Source organism: Bos mutus, chromosome 11 (assembly GCF_027580195.1).
Source record: "Bos mutus isolate GX-2022 chromosome 11, NWIPB_WYAK_1.1, whole genome shotgun sequence".
NCBI lineage: Eukaryota > Metazoa > Chordata > Mammalia > Artiodactyla > Bovidae > Bos > Bos mutus.
In genome coordinates this window covers 84,883,273-84,899,663 of record NC_091627.1, presented here as the reverse complement: position 1 = coordinate 84,899,663, position 16,391 = coordinate 84,883,273, and the positions used below count along the sequence as shown (strand labels likewise).

The window sequence follows — 16,391 nt, the reverse complement described above, 5'->3', positions numbered from 1 at the left end:
TTGAGAACTACGGCTCTAAAATATTTTCACATCTGTTGCACATGAATCTGATGTAAAATTCCTGTTGCAAGTGATTATGCAAACAGGCAGCAGGGACTTCTCACACCTTACAAAAACTGGCTGAACGGTTGTTCTGGGATCTGCTTAGGATAAACAGAAATAACATGTAAACTGCTTAGTAAAGGACCTCGAATTTAATAAGCCCAATAAACGTTAAGCCATTTCTACTTCTTTTCTTATATTTCATCTTGTTGGGCAGTTATTTACACTGCTTACAATGCTCCTAGAACTCAGAGAACGTGTAAATAGATAAAACTGCCCTTTTCTAAGAGGAAAAAAAATAGGAGAGAGATGGGATTGATTTGATGTAACTTCTTACTAAAGTTGTGTTAATCACCACTTCCTTCTTGTAAGTGCTAATTATGTGATTAATTATCTTAGATGCTTGTTGGGGACAGATGACCGACAAGTTTAACGGTCTGTATTTTCTAGAAATCACCTTTTCCTTTCCGAATTGGTCAATGTGATCACTGATCTTTTGACATCTCTCCTTTTCGTCAAAAGGCACTCACTGACAGTGGATGGCCATCGTGTCTGCTATATTTTCAGTACAGTAGTGAGATATACTTTATATAAATCTAAAAAGGCTTGGATTCAGGTAGTGTCTAGTGTTCTGTAATTATCTACTCATCTATCTGTGCTTTAATTCCTTCTTAATAATGCTTTTCCTACTCTTGCTACTTTGAAAACAATTCTCCTTTAGTAAGGAAAATGGATGTAGGAAATGAGTTCTCTACTTTTTAACATATTTCAGTATCACACCATCCTCTCCTTGAAGTTGGTCTACTCCTTTGCCTACCTTGCTTAAAAGTACAATTTTCTCTTCATTCTATGTGAAATGACTTTCCAACTTACACACTGAGGGAAAAAATTGTAATAATACATTTAAAATTTTACTTTTCAAGAGGTATAAAATACTTCACCTTTATAACTCTCTATTTAGTTAACTCTGCTATTATAAAAAATGTTTGAATATTCTGAATTTATTAGAAAAATGACTTCCATCTGTTCCATGAATGTCCCTCTTGTGATGGTGAATCTTCATTTGCTTTTGGTCATTCACCAAGCCATCTGTCTAACAGGAAAGAACTTGAATCACATTAGTCCACTTTATGCAGGCCAATAAATTATAAAATCTTTGTCCCTGGGTATTTGGGACTGAAATACAATTAATCACTGAGGTAAATATATGTGTCTCTTAATTCCCTGACTCAACAAATCCTTAGAATTCTTCTTTCTTATCCTCTAAAATCACTGTTCTATTTGACAAGGAATAGAAAAATAAATAAGGGCAAAATTCACTATTCTCACCTTCTAGTTCAGTGTTTACTAGAATATATATTTCACTGAAGAGTTTATCATTTCTATCAATACAACATACCTTTTAACCTTCCCACACCAATTGAACAAACTAAGCATAATTATTTATATATTTTGCCCAAATATAAAAATATTTTAAAAGAAAAAATGTGAGCATGATTACCAAGGATAAACAGCTCTTGAATGTCTGCTACAAACGGGCACACCAAGTTGTTCCTCCCACCCCATGCGAAAAATGTAAAGTTCACTAACTGCTGGGTGTTTTAATTTAGGATGACTTATTTTAATGTGAGCTGAATTTAAAATGTTTTGGTTCATTTTTAAACATAGGCAAAAAAAAAAATGACTGCCTTTTGTATATGGAACCCATCCGCCTGCTTCCCCTTTAACAATGAGGGGTAGCTATGTATTCAGGGGATACAAGGTGACCTATTTCTCTGTAATTCTACCTAACAAGCCCCAGTTTGGCATAATATCTGACCAAGAATGGACCATAGGACAGCAGCTCTATGTGAAGCACGCTCCCTCAAAGTTAACGGCTGGACAGTGAAATGAGTTTTAGAAATGTCATATATTAACCTTCTCTTGGAAATTAACAATGCCACTGATATTTAAAGGGCTCTGAGAAAACCAGTGGGGTTGGGGGAGACAGAGTACAAGGAGAAATGGAAGGAGGAGATGCAGGAAAGGGAGGAAAGGGTGGGGAAACGAGGACGAAGAGAAGAAAAGGGGGAGGAGGGGAGACGGAAAAAGCTGGGAAGGGGAGAAGGGAGAGCAGGAAGAGAAGAACAAACAGCAGAAGGCGCGAGGGAAGACAAAGATAAAGAGGAAATACAAATTCTCTGATTTGCTTCGCCCCCAAATTATTTTTTCCATAAACCCACATATGAGCACCCCTCAAAACAAATGTTCGGTAGAAATACCTGAGCAATACTGGTGTAATAAAGTACCTTGTAAGGTAGTTCCATCAAATCTCTCACACTTAAAGAGGACTATTAGGGATTACCTGGTGAAATTCGAATGAAATATCTTAGTTTAACTGATAGTTTTGTATTAATGCTAATTTCTTAAGTTTTGACAAATGTCCCAGGGTTATGCAAGATGTTAATATCAGATAAAGCTGAGGGAACTCTTTGTACTATCTTAGCAACTTTTATGTAAATCGAACATATTCCAAAATTAAGTTTCTTTTTTTAAAAAAAGATGTGTGCACTAGTCGTTTCAGTCATGTCTGACTCTTTGTGACCGCGTGGACTGTAGCCTGCCAGGTTCCTCTGTCTCTTTCTCCAGGCGAGAATACTGGAGTGGATTGCCATGTTCTGCTCTAAAAAAGAGTAACTAGGTATAAATTAAAATGACTTAACTGTAATTTTAATTTTCATAGTGTGAACATTCAAAAAGGCATTTTTAGTTAAGATTCTGTGGTTTCCCTGGCAAGTCCTCTCTCTGGCTCTAGAAAAAAAATTTCTTCCACTTTCTGTACAACTCAAGAGACTACCATCTCTTTCTTGGATTACTGTAATAAATATACTGTATAAAATTAACTGACTCCTTGTCTTACTCTCCTTCACTCCAAGTTCCTCCCCCACAGAATATACTATCTCTGAGTTAAAGCCTTCCAACAAATATGCTCTACACTTATAGCTCTTAATTAAGGCATAAAAGGTTTCTTTCTTTGCCTAAATCTCCTCGGCCTTACCTTCTGAACTACACCCTTTCCCCTTAAGCTTTAATGTGAGATTGTTAGCTGTCTCCTGAACACTTCATGATTTTTTCATGCATGCATTTCCTTTGTCAGAAATTATAATCTTCTATACACATGCACACACCACAGTAAATGCTTACTAACCCTTTAACACCATTTGGGAATCGTATCATTCAAAGAGCTCTCTCTGATTCGCTTTAGCAAAATCAGATACTCTACCATCTTTACCACTTTGTTAACTGACATCAAAATGATTACTGTACTTAGTATATTGTGTGTCAGTCATTTCTGACTCTTTGCAACCCAATAGCCTGTAGCCCGCCAGTCTCCTCTGTCCATGGGATTTTTCAGGCAAGAATACTGGAGTGGGTTGTCATGCCCTTCTCCAGGAGATCTTCCTAACCCAGGGATTGAACCCAGGTCTCTGACGTCTCCTGCACTGGCAGGCAGGTTCTTTACCACTAGCGCCACCTGGAGGGCCTCACCTAGCATGCTGCTGCCACTGCTGCTAAGTCGCTTCAGCCGTGTCCGACTCTGTGCGACCCCATAGACGGCAGCCCACCAGGCTCCTCCATCTCTGGGATTCTCCAGGCAAGAACACTGGAGTGGGTTGCCATTTCCTTCTCCAATGCATGAAAGTGAAAAGTGAAAGTGAAGTCACCCAGTCGTGTCCACCTAGCATATCATGTTGCAATTATTTGCTCATGTTTGTTTTTTCTATTCGATAATAAGCTCCTTAAAGGCAAGGGCTGTTTTATCTATCTTAACATCTCCAGAAATCAATACAGGACTCCAGACATTCTAAGAAATAATATAAAAACACTTTGTAAGTGGTGGTGATTTAGAAGTATATTATTACTGTAAATTAAATTATGTTCAAGTACGTTAGATTTCAAAGGTTTAAAATATCTCATCATCTAAATAAAATTGTTTTTACAAATCTGGCTTTGATCCTCCAAAGGCTTATCTTTTGAGGAGCATTTGCTGTTATTCAAAGGATACGCTGGGCTAAGGAAAGCTCAGAAGCAATCTGAAGTCAAAATCATAATTTGCTTAAAAGAAACAATAGTTAAAAGAAGCTTAAAAGAAGTTCTTCTAGGAATAAAGAATAGGCCTATAAGTGATTTAAATCTGTTGTTTTATAAATATATACACAGAAATACATAAATATATATACGAAACCAGGACTACTTACTTTAAATTTCCAAAGAAATGTTTTATATAGTCAGCTGTTATTGCATAGTATGCATAATTAGGCACTCAATAAACACAGGCCTTTAAAATATTTTTTAAAATTTTGTATTGGAGCATAGTTAGTTTTGAATTAGCTTCAGGTGTAGAGCAAAGTGATTCAGCTGTACATATATATATATTTATTTAATAAACATGAATCTGAGCAAACTCTGGGAGACAGTGGACAGGGAAGCCTGGTGTGCTTCAGTCCACAGGGATATAAAGAATTGGACATGACTCAGTGACTGAAAAAGAACAATAACAATTCTTTTTCAAATTCTTTTCCCATTTATGCTATTACGGAATACTGAGTAAAGTTCTATGTGTTTTATAGTAGGTCCTTGTTGGAATAAACACAGGCTTTTAAGGATATTGAAGAGCAAATAAGGAAGGCACCATCAAGAATATTAGGCTCCTGTTTTATAGGAGGCTCAGTCTTGAGATTTCCTTGGGAAATAATCATAGCTCACTATAATCCTATTATAAAATATGCTTCTGAAATTAATTATATGCTGGTCATCTATTCAGTAAATTCAAGGGTTAAGTGTAATTTTCTGGAGGGGAAATTTATTAACAAACTACATTAGTTCAATTTCCTCATTTTTTGGCCTAAATTTGTTATACTAGGCTACAATGGCAACAAGATAGAAGAATGTCACTAAGAACAATATATATTTTAGAGGGCTTGTATCAAGTTCAAGCAAACAAGCTCCTTGCCTTCTGTAAAATCATTCAGTAATGAGAAAGAATCCAAGAAACCATGTTTCCTTGGAGACTAAATCTGTCCTTTCTGGACGATGTAATGCTGCTGCTGCTGCTAAGTCGCTTCAGTCGTGTCCAACTCTGTGCGACCCCATAGACGGCAGCCCACCAGGCTCCCCCGTCCCTGGGATTCTCCAGGCAAGAACACTGGAGTGGGTTGCCATTTCCTTCTCCAATGCATGAAAGTCAAAAGTGGAAGTGAAGTCGCTCAGTCATGTCCGACTCTTTGTGACCCCATGGACTGCAGCCTACCAGGCTCCTCCATCCATGGGATTTTCCAGGCAAGAGTACTGGAGTGGGGTGCCATTGCCTTCTCCAGGACTATGTAATACCTATACCTAAAAAAATGCTGGCGAGGTACCTGCAAAGCCAGGTTTAAATCCCAGTGCCTACAATGAGTAGTTGGATAACCTGAAGAAGTCATTTATCCAGTACTCCATCTTCCCATCAGTTAAAAAAAAGCGTGGGCTAAAGTGACAAGACCTCTTAGTCCCTTCCAGCTCTAACACCCCACAAGGCTAGTGATCATTATCCCAGAGTCTGAATTTGGATGGGTCTAGACTTTACCTAGGGAAGCAGGGAAGAATTTATTGAAGAAAAGAGAAAGAGAGGATTAATTGCTATTTTATATTAATAACTACCATTTGCTTTCATATTACTTTCATCAGCTATACAAGTTACAGAATAAAACTATCTATTTAAACCAACAGTACTGGGGATTCCCTGGTGTTTCAGTGGTTAGGACCTCGAGCTTCCACTGCAGTGGGCATGGGTTTGGAGCTAAGATCCCACATGTGTTGCCGTGTGGCAAAAAGAACAAAAAAACACAACAAAACCCCCAAAACCTACCACCAACAAAACAACAAAAAATCCCCCTAAAAAATCCCAGTATTCCTATGTCAAATCATTCAACTCCAAATGAACACAGCCTCACTTAAAAAAATAATAATAATAACCTCAATTTTGTCGGTTTCATTATGGTTTCTGGACAGTTTTGCCCTTTGCATTCTTATATTCAGATTAAAATAAAAGTACCCTCTTTAAAAAAAAATCCATCCAGTTATACACATAACAGATATTTGCACACTTTTCTGTATGTATGTTATCTTTCAATTTTAAAAGTTTACTTTTCAAAAAAGGGTATTCAAAATATAGTCAGAATACATGTTTCCTGAAATCTAAAAGGAAGTACTATTTTTGTTAGGCATAACCTCAAACTGGCTCTCTTGCAGCAAGTCTCAAAGTTAAGGTTAAAGAGTATGTGACTACAAGCTTGTGCTCTTTTGCCCAAAGCCTCAACAAAAATGGATATAAACTCCAAAGGAATTCTGCATTCTGGTAACAAGATCAAATGTGCTGCTGCTTAACCTGTGTGAGAAGGCTCCTGCCTAAGGAAGCCAAAAAGTCTAATGTCCAATTTAGTGTAACACGAGCTTGGCGGATTTTCTGGGGCAGGGCAGGGCAGGTGGTAAGATGTGAAATGTTAGAAGTTTATCTGGTCAGCTCTTTTGCCAAGAGGTAGAAAGGCCAAGTCAAAAGTCATGTGATTCACGAGCAAAGTATCACACAAAGCTTCTGTGAATAATTTGAAATGAGACTGGGAACTAAATACTTGGTAGGAAACTCTCTCAAACACCTTATTTGTAAAACTGGAAGAATATTTACCAGAGTAAAATTGTTAACAGCATTGTTGAAAAAAATCAAATAAGGCACGGACCTGATGGTATTCAAAAAATAGCTAATAGTAATAGCAATTGTACCAATAATAGTAGTAATAGCAGTTAACATTTATCAAGCATTTATTATGTTGTAATCATTGTTCTAAACACTTGTATTTACCAATTACCCTCATTTGCTATCACATCATGTATCTGTTATTATTATCTGCATTTTAGAGATGAGCAAACAGAGGCACAGAGTGATTAGGTAATTTGCCATAATCACACAGTTAGTAAGTGATGGTGTCAGGATTCAACCAACCTGATTCCAGAACTCTAGGCTCTCTGAACTAGCAACTATACTACTGTCTCCTTCACAGAAAGACCACCCCAAGGTTGACGTGTAAATGGGTGCAGCTATCTTGGGATAACAGTTAGACTGTGGATGGTCCCTTACTTCTAGAAGACTCAGGCCATGTTTGAGAAATACTCAGTTTAATGTCTTTGGGGAAACACAGAAACTCTTAAATTACCTATTCTTCCTTGGAGGAAGAAAACTTTGTAATACTTCTCCCAAATGAGTCTAAGCAGGGTCATTTTGTTAGAACCAAGAATAGTAAAACAAATTGTTTTGAAATAATTTTAACATATTGATAGCAATCGATTATTTGTATCATGAATTTAAAAGATTTTAAGAGACTTCTTTGAGCTGATAACAGTAACTGCCTGTGCTGGGTCTGTCCATAAAATAAAAACGGATGCAGAAATGGTTGTTAAGAGTATTGTCTGAACCACTCACCATTAAAGCAGTTTCAACTTGGTTGTTAAAGAACCCATTCAAAATGTTTAATAGTCACTGACCTGGGGGTAGTACCTGTCCCTATGTGAACTAAAGTCTCCATTAAACCCACCCTTCGACCTCAATGAAGGTGGGCAATCAAAGCTGTCCAAGAGTAGTTAGAATCAAGAAGAGTTGGTCCGGCTGGCTTTTCACAAGCTGGAAAGAAGAGAGGGCAGAACTGCCCAGTCTTTTCCATATGCTGTGCCTGCATCAGAAGAGGAGAAGTGTTTTGTACTTGGCTCATAGATGGAAGGGGCGCTGTAATAAGTTACATCCTTATCTTACTTACCCTACAATGTATGGGAACCAAACAGGAGTTTGTTTTTTTTTAATACCTAAGAAAACATTCTGCAATCCCCTCTTTTGGAAGGAACCTTGAAAACAATTAGGTCACAGTAGTCAACTTATAACTACATACAGAAGTGAATGAAACACAAGATTTGACCTTGAGGTCATCCCCTATGGAATATGATCTGGGAAACCCAGCCTGGTCCTGCCAACCAAAACAAGGGGTGGTAAATTCAGTCTTTCTAAGTTCACTTTAGGACCTGGGAAAATAAGAAGCTAGTGAAATAATTATAATTTGTAGTCCTTTGGATAAAACGAAAGGAAGGGATGATGTAATACTCTGAGGATAGAAGCACAAAAGAAAAAAAAAAGGTTCTAATAAAAACAACAGATATACTCTCTAAATTCACCCAAGACTAGAAGAAAGGGGCATGTACAGAATGGTTTATTTAGATCTCTACCATAGAAAGACCATAGAACTTTTTACTTGTGAAACTACATCCAGAATTTCCAAGAGTACAAGAGACATATCACAGACTGTGGTACTGGTTACAGAATTAGAGAGGTCACAAAAATTCCATTCATGTGAAAATATTGTATCTCCAAAGCATGAAGAAATATACAAAACATGGTACTTGAGCTAACTTAATTTTGTTAAATGGATTAAATGACAGAAATCATTATTACTTTTCATAAGGGAAACAAACAATGTACCTGAGATAGCTTCCAAAATAAGCAACAATATTTGGGTGTTTACAGTCTTTCATCATAATAATTTCTTGCTGCACAACTGCAAAGTCTTCTCCTAGAATAAAAAATAAGCATGTTGAATATTTAGTAGGTAAATTTCAAAATGTCAATTTGTTTCAAAACATAATAAATTATGCTGATATTATTTTTAATGATAACTTCAGTCCTTTCTTGACAGAAAGTAAAGTACAGCAATTAAAAGTATGAACTCTGGCCCCAGACTCTGCGGATTCGAATCCTAATTCTGTCCCTGACGAAGCTGTGTGGACTTGGGCAAATTACTTGATCTGTCTGTGCCAATTTCTTCCTCTGTAAAATGGGGATAAAAAATAATAATAACCTATCTCATAGGGCTGTTGGAAGGGTCAAGTGAACTAATGTATGTAAAATGTTTAGAAGAGTATCTTGACACAAAGAAAGCATTAGATAAGCATTTACTATTATTACAATTATGCCCTGGATATAATCATCACATAATTCACTAGAAATACATTATTTTTTCCCTTTATTAGCAAATAACATTTAATATAAGTTTACACAAAGAAGCAATTCTTTTTAAAGATAGGGTAGGAACCCCTAGACACCCAGACTATCAAATGTACCTCCACAGTTCTCTGTGTAGAGCTGAGCGGCCTTTAGCAGTACTGGGTTACCAGGTGGTCCCCACACACAGGCCTATCCCGTATTCGAGTGCCTCGTCCCAGGTGTACTGAGATGTAGAATGGGATTGTATTTAAGCCTGGTCAGACTGTAAGCAAGTAATCTCTCCCCTTCTACTCCTTTCCTCCTTGCCCAAATTCTTTGAAATAAGATCTGGCAATCCTATAACAATGTCACACACTATGCCTCCTGAATGAACACTTGTCATGAGAGAAAAAGAACTGCCATGAATGCAAATGTGGTAAACCAGAGACTATGCAGAAAAAGAACATGTAGAAGTACTTACATTTAAATCAAAGCAGCTTTTTATTACTAATTCAGTTTTTAAAGCATTATATACTATAAAAAATCTGATTAAATGAATATTAGTGGCAAAGTCAAAAATAGGCTTCCCAAAGCAGTCTAAATCATAAAAGCAAGGCTGTAATGAGAAGCCCTGACATTTCTGGTCTTGGCATTTTCCACCTGTAAATGTAACTGAGACCTGAAGTAGCCTAACTGTGAAACATATGAACTCAATACAGTCCCAGTCACAGGGAAGAGGTAGAGAAGAGATAGTATGTCAGATTTGTCATTTCTGCACTGAAATGAAAATCAAAGATCTCCAAAGGGAGAGTAGCAAATTTTTATATCTTCAAAATTTCAAAAGAAAAATCACTAAACCAGGAGGATATTCTGCTGGGTTTACTTTCCACTATTAAGAATTCTTGATTTTCAGTGTATTAAGAAAAATCCAAGATAAAAATAATAAAGCCATAATGAGACTAATACCAATTTTCAGGGATATACTAAATACTTTGTAAGCTCTAAATTTTGCTTTTTCACATGCCTCTTGATTATCCTTCTCCCCAATCTGGTAACTGGGTTACAGGAAATCAAAGTTGAGATAAAGTTAACTCCAGGACTTTAGTTTAATGGTTAGAGGAAAGCTGCTCTCTTTTGGGGGGCAGCCCTGAAGTTGTTAGTCATCACACAACCTCTTAGGGAGCCAGAATAATACTGATCTGCAGAAAACAGCAAGAAGAAACAAAAAAAGGGGAGAAGGGGAAAGGCATGTGACAATGTAATTAAACTTGGAAATCTCATCTGCCTTGGTCATTTTCAGATATACCTGTTTTTGATCAATAAATTCCCTGTACTGTTTAAGCCACCTTGAGCTGTAGCTTCTGTCACACCTGCAAGCATCAGTGCATCAACGTCTGCATGTCTACATCCTCACTGGACTGTGACAGCCTACAGAACAGGATGATGCTTTTATGACCTTTGCATCCCTAGCACCTAATATGTAATCAATAATATGCAGCTGTCTGAATGAATCCATGACAGAACATAATGCCTCTACCTGATGACTCTAAATCAGGAACATCGGCTTTTGGTTTAATTTCATCCAGTTATTAGCATGTTTTATACAACTGTTTGCTTGCTGCTAAGTCACTTCAGTCATGTCCGACTCTGTGTGACCCCATGGACTGCAGCCCACCAGGCTCCTCCGTCCATGGGATTTTCCAGGCAAGAGTACTGGAGTGGGGTGCCATCGCCTTCTCCACTTTGCTTGCTACTCCTGTGCTTTTACTAAAACCTATGAGTGACTTTAAGCCTTCAACTATCTCCCAGGAAATGTTGATACAAAGTGCTTCCTTTTTATCCTATTAAGTCAATTCCTGTGATTAGGACAATGGCCAAATGAAATTCAACATTTTTGTGGGGAAAAAAAATTCAAAGGAAAAAACTCACAATTTGATTTTTAAAGGTAACTGAAAAAGGTAGATTTGAGAAGGAAAAAAGAAAGCAGTTTATTACATTAATTAATCCAAAGGAGCCTAACAGACTTAAAGGACTTTTATCAAAGTTCAAGAGAAATATTCCAAAGAATAAATTAACAGCCCTCCCTGCCTAAATCTTAGCATACCTAACTGGATACTGCAAATTCTTTCCAATTTTGAGAGTCTAGGCGTTTTTGGTAAAATTTTTAGACATGAAAGTGAAGTATATATCTTCCAGAGGATGGCAAAAATAAAAACAAAACCTAATTGAGAAAAATAGGCAAGCCTAGAAGTAGAGATCATGAATAAACCAAGTAGGCAGGCAGAAAAATACAAACTAATACATGCAAAGTTCTCAGAATAAACATGACACATACCAAGTGGTAAAAAATGTTATCTATTTAGTAGGCTGAATAACGGCTCCAAGGAGAGCCAGATGCTAACCTCTGAAACCTGTGAATGCTACCGTATATGGCCAAAAGAGGTTCGCAAGTGTGATTAAATTAAGGATCTTGCAATGGGGAGATTATCCTGAATTATTTGGGTGGGCCCTCTAAGTGTAATCACAAGTGTCCTTTTAACAGGAGGCAGAGGGGATCACTGCTCCATTTTTTGGCTAAGATCAAATGTAAGAGGAGGGAGAGGGAGACTTGGAATGGCAATCCACTCCAGTATTCTTGCCTAAAAAATCCCCTGGACAGAGGAGGATGGCAGGCTACAGTCCAAAGAGTTGCAAAGAGTTGGACACGACTGAGCGACTGAGCGCAGCACAGAGGGAGACTTGACTATAAGAAGGCAAGGAGCAAGATGCTATGCCGCTGGCTCTGATGATGGAGGAAGAGGCCAAGAATTAACAAATGCAAGGAATGTAGCTCTACAAGCTAGAAAAGGCAAGGAAACTGGTTCTCCCTTAGCATATTCAGAGGAAAAGCACCCTTGTGGACACTCTGATCTAGACCCAATGAAACACACTCTGGACTTCTAAATTCCAGAACATTAAGAATAAATCTGCGCTGTTTCAAGTCATCAAGTGTGGGATTTGCAAATGTAGCCATAGGAAATTAACACATAATTACTATCAACATTATGTGCGACAGAGCTGACTAGCCACTCACAAAATATCTACGCTCTCCCTTTCATGGTAGGGAAGTTACTGCTGGGAGGCAATCAGCCAGTCAAAAGACAACAATTCCCTGTCAACATGATGTGCCCAAGAGACTAGTTCTCGCCAATGGGATGTGGACAAAAAAAAATATGCCCTTTTCCTGCTCTTTGTTTTCCCATTAGCAGGCTACATGACACTGTGAAGTCCCAGAAAATGTGAGAAGTCTGGGTCTCTGAGTCATCATAAGAAAAATTTCATCCAACAACTTGAACATCTGCTCTAAACTATGACATAAACTTGCAATAAAAACTCCAGTTCAGTCGCTTTGTCGTGTCCGACTCTTTGCGACCCCAGGCATCCCTGTCCATCACCAACTCCCAGAGCTTACTCAAACTCATGTCTATTGAGTCCGTGATGCCATCCAACCATCTCATCCTCTGTCATCCCATTCTCCTCCTGCTTTCAATCTTTGCGAGCATTAGCGTCCTTTCAAATGAGTCAGTTCTTCACATCAGGTGGCCAAAGTATTGGAGTTTCAGCTTCAACATCCTTCCAATGAATATTCAGGACTCATTTCCTTTAGGATTGACTGGTTGGATCTCCTTGCAGCCCAAGGGACTCTCAAGAGCCTTCTCCAACACCACAGTTCAAAAGCATCAATTTTATGGCACTCAGCTTTCTTTATAGTCCAACTCAAGTCCACACATGACTACTGGAAAAACCATCGCTTTGACTAGATGGACCTTTGTTGTCAAAGTAATGTCTCTACTTTTCAATATGCTGTCTAGGTTGGTCATAGCTTTTCTTCCAAGGAGTAAGCGTCTTTTAATACCATGGCTGCAGTCACCAACTGCAGTGATTTTGGAGCCCAAGAAAACAAAGTCTCTCACTGTTTCCATTGTTTCCCCATCTATATGCCATGAAAAGATGGGACCGGATGTCATGATCTTTGTTTTCTGAATGTTGAGTTTTAAGCCAACTTTTTTTTACTCTCCTCTTTCACTTTCATCAAGAGGCTCTTTAGTTCTTCTTCGCTTTCTGCCATAAGGCTGGTGTCATCTGCCTATCTGAGGTTATTGATATTTCTCCCAGCAATCTTGATTCTAGCCTGTGCTTCATCCAGCCCAGCATTTCTCATGATATACTCTGCATATAAGTTAAATAAGCAGGGTGATAATATACAGCCTTGATGTACTCCATTCCCGATATGGAACCAGTCTGTTATTCCACATCCAGTTCTAACTGTTGCTACCTGATCTGCATATAGATTTCTCAGGAGGCGGGTCAGGTGGTCTGGTATTCCCATCTCTTTCAGAATTTTTTTACAGTTTGTTGTGATCCACACAAAGGATTTGGCATAGTCAATAAAGCAGAAGTTTTTCTGGAACTCTCTTGCTTTTTCCATGATCCAGCAGATGTTGGCAATTTGATCTCTGGTTCCTCTGCCTTTTCTAAATCCAGCTTAAACATCTGGAAGTTCACAGTTAACGTACTGTTGAAGCCTGGCTTGGAGAATTTTGAGCATTGCTTTGCTAACATGTGAGATGAGTACAACTGTGTGGTAGTTTGAGCATTCTTTGGTATTGCCTTTCTTTGGGATTGGAATGAAAACTGACCTTTTCCAGTCCTGTGGCCTCTGCTGAGTTTTCAAAATTTGCTGATTTCGAGTGCAGCACTTTCACAGCATCATCTTTTAGGGTTTGAAATAGCTTAACTGGAATTCCATCACCTCTACTAGCTTTGTTTGTAGTGATGCTTCCTAAGGACTACTTGACTTCACATTCCAAGATGTCTGGTTCTAGGTGAGTGATCATACCATTATGGTTATCTGGGTCATGAAGATCTTTTTTGTATAGTTCTTCTGTGTATTCTTGCCACCTCTTCTTAATATCTTCTGCTTCTGTAAGGTCCATACCATTTCTGTCCTTTATTGTGCCTATCTTTGCATGAAATATTCCCTTGGTATCTCTAATTTTCTTGAAGAGATCTCTAGTGTTTCCCATTTTATTGTTTTCCTCTATTTCTTTTCAGTGATCACTGAGGAAGGCTTTCTTATCTCTCCTTGCTATTCTTTGGAACTCTGCATTCAAATGGGTCTATCTTTCCTTTTCTCCTTTGCATTTCGCTCCTCTTCTTTTCTCAGCTATTTGTACGGCCTCCTCAGACAACCATTTTGCATTTCTTTTCCTTGGGGATGGTCTTGATCACTGTCTCTTGTATAATGTCACGAATCTCCGTCCATAGTTCTTCAGGTACTCTATCAGATCTAATCCCTTGAATCTATTTGTCACTCCCACTGTATAATCATAAGGTATTTGATTTAAATCATACCTGAATGGTCTAGTGGTTTTCCCTATTTTCTTCAATTTAAGTCTGAATTTGGCATTAAGGAGTTCATGATCTGAGCCACAATCAGCTCCTGGTCTTGTTTTTGCTGACTGTATAGAGCTTCTCCATCTTTGGCTGCAAAGAATATAATCAATCTGATTTCTGTATTGACCATCTGGTGATGTCCATGAGTACAGTCTCCTCTTCTGGGGCTGGAAGAGGGCGTTTGCTATGACCAGTGTGTTCTCTTGGCAAAACTCTGTTAGCCTTTGCCCTGCTTCATTTTGTACTCCAAGGCCAAATTTGCCTGTTACTCCAGGTAGCTCTTGACTTCTACTTTTGCATTCCAGTCCCCTATAATGAAGAGGACATCTTTTTGTGTGTGTTAATTCTAGAAGGTCTTGTAGGTCTTCATAGAACTGTTCAGCTTCTTCAGCAGTACTGGTTGGGGCACAGACTTGGATTACTGTGATAACTGAATGGTTTGCCTTGGAAACAAACAGAGATCATTCTGTCGTTTTTGAGAGGCATCCAAGTACTGCATTTTGGACTCTTCTGTTTACTACGATGGCTACTCCATTTCTTCTAAGGGATTCTTGCCCACAGTAGTAGATATAATGGTTATCTAAATTGAATTCACCCATTTCAGTCCGTTTTTGTTTCCTAAAATGTTGATATTCATTTTTGCTATCTCCGTTTGACCACTTCCAATTTGCCTTGATTCATGGACCTAACATTACAGGTTCCAATGCAATATTGCTCTTTACATCATCAGACTTTACTTCCAACACTAGTCACATCCACAACTGGGTGTTGTTTTTACTTTGGCTCTGTCTCTTCATTCTTTCTGCAGTTATTTCTCCACCGATCTCCCGTGGCAATTGGGCACCTACTGACCTGGGGAGTTCATCTTTCAGTGTCCCATCTTTTTGCCTTTCATTCTGTTCATGGGGTTCTCAAGGCAAGAATACTGAAGTGGTTTGCCATTGCTTTCTTCATTGGACCACATTTTGTCAGAACTCTCCACCATGACCTGTCCATCTTGGGTGGCCCTACACGGCATAGCTCCTGGTTTCATTGAGTTAGACAAGGCTGTGGTCCACGTGATCAGTTTGGTTAGTTTTCTGTGACTGTGGTTTACATTCTGTTCGCCCTCTGATGGTAAGAGACTTATGGAAGCTTCTTGATGAGAGAGACTGACTAGGGGGAAACTGGGTCTTGTTCTGATGGAGGGGGCCATGCTCAGTAAGTCTTTAATCCAGTTTTCTGTTGATGGGTGGGGCTGTGTTCCCTCCCTGTTGTTTGACCTGAGGTCAAACTATGGTGGATATAATGAAGATAATGAAAACTTATTATGCTCTAGTTTAGTTATTACAGCAGTTAGCATTATCCTAAAGTGATGCAATTACCAACTACTTACTAAAAAGGTTGTCCAAACTGTAGCTTTTCCAAACTGTTAATTCACAAATGTTTTAGTGGATTACAAACACAAGACTATCCTTTTAACAGACAGAGGACAGATAAAATGAATAAGATTATAGACATTTGTATTTGGTCCATTTTTTATACATTTTTAATTTAATGCTTTCCTGTAAAAAGCTATTCATATATGTGAGAGCTGTAAGACCTACTCTTAACATAAGCACTTTGTCTTAATGGATTTCCCTGGTGGATCAGATGGTAAAGCGTCTGCCTACAATGCAGGAGACCCGGGTTCAGTCCCTGGGTTGGGAAGATCCCCTGGAGAAGGAAATGGCAACCCATTCCAGTACTCTTGCCTGGAGAATCCATGGATGGAGGAGCCTGGTGGGCTACAGCCCATGGGGTCGCAAAGAGTCGGACATGACTGAGTGACTTCACTTTCACTTTCGTCTTAATAAGCTATCCACTTACATTTTCAAAAAATCGGCAAAAAATT

At 38.5% G+C, this 16,391-nt stretch overlaps 1 protein-coding gene across 5 annotated transcripts in view; it reads right to left on the bottom strand.

Moving 5' to 3' along the window:
* The window catches only part of MAP4K3 (mitogen-activated protein kinase kinase kinase kinase 3), a 184,826-nt gene that overhangs the window by 81,690 nt on the left and 86,745 nt on the right, over positions 1-16,391 (bottom strand). For 4 of the 5 annotated variants that reach the window (XM_070379693.1, XM_070379695.1, XM_070379694.1 and 1 more), the window contains exon 3: positions 8,582-8,672. In XM_070379693.1, the coding sequence (XP_070235794.1) occupies positions 8,582-8,672 (91 nt within the window). Of the gene's footprint in view, positions 1-7,599; positions 7,729-8,581; positions 8,673-16,391 lie in introns of those variants that run through there. The other variant, XM_070379697.1, reaches the window with a different exon arrangement.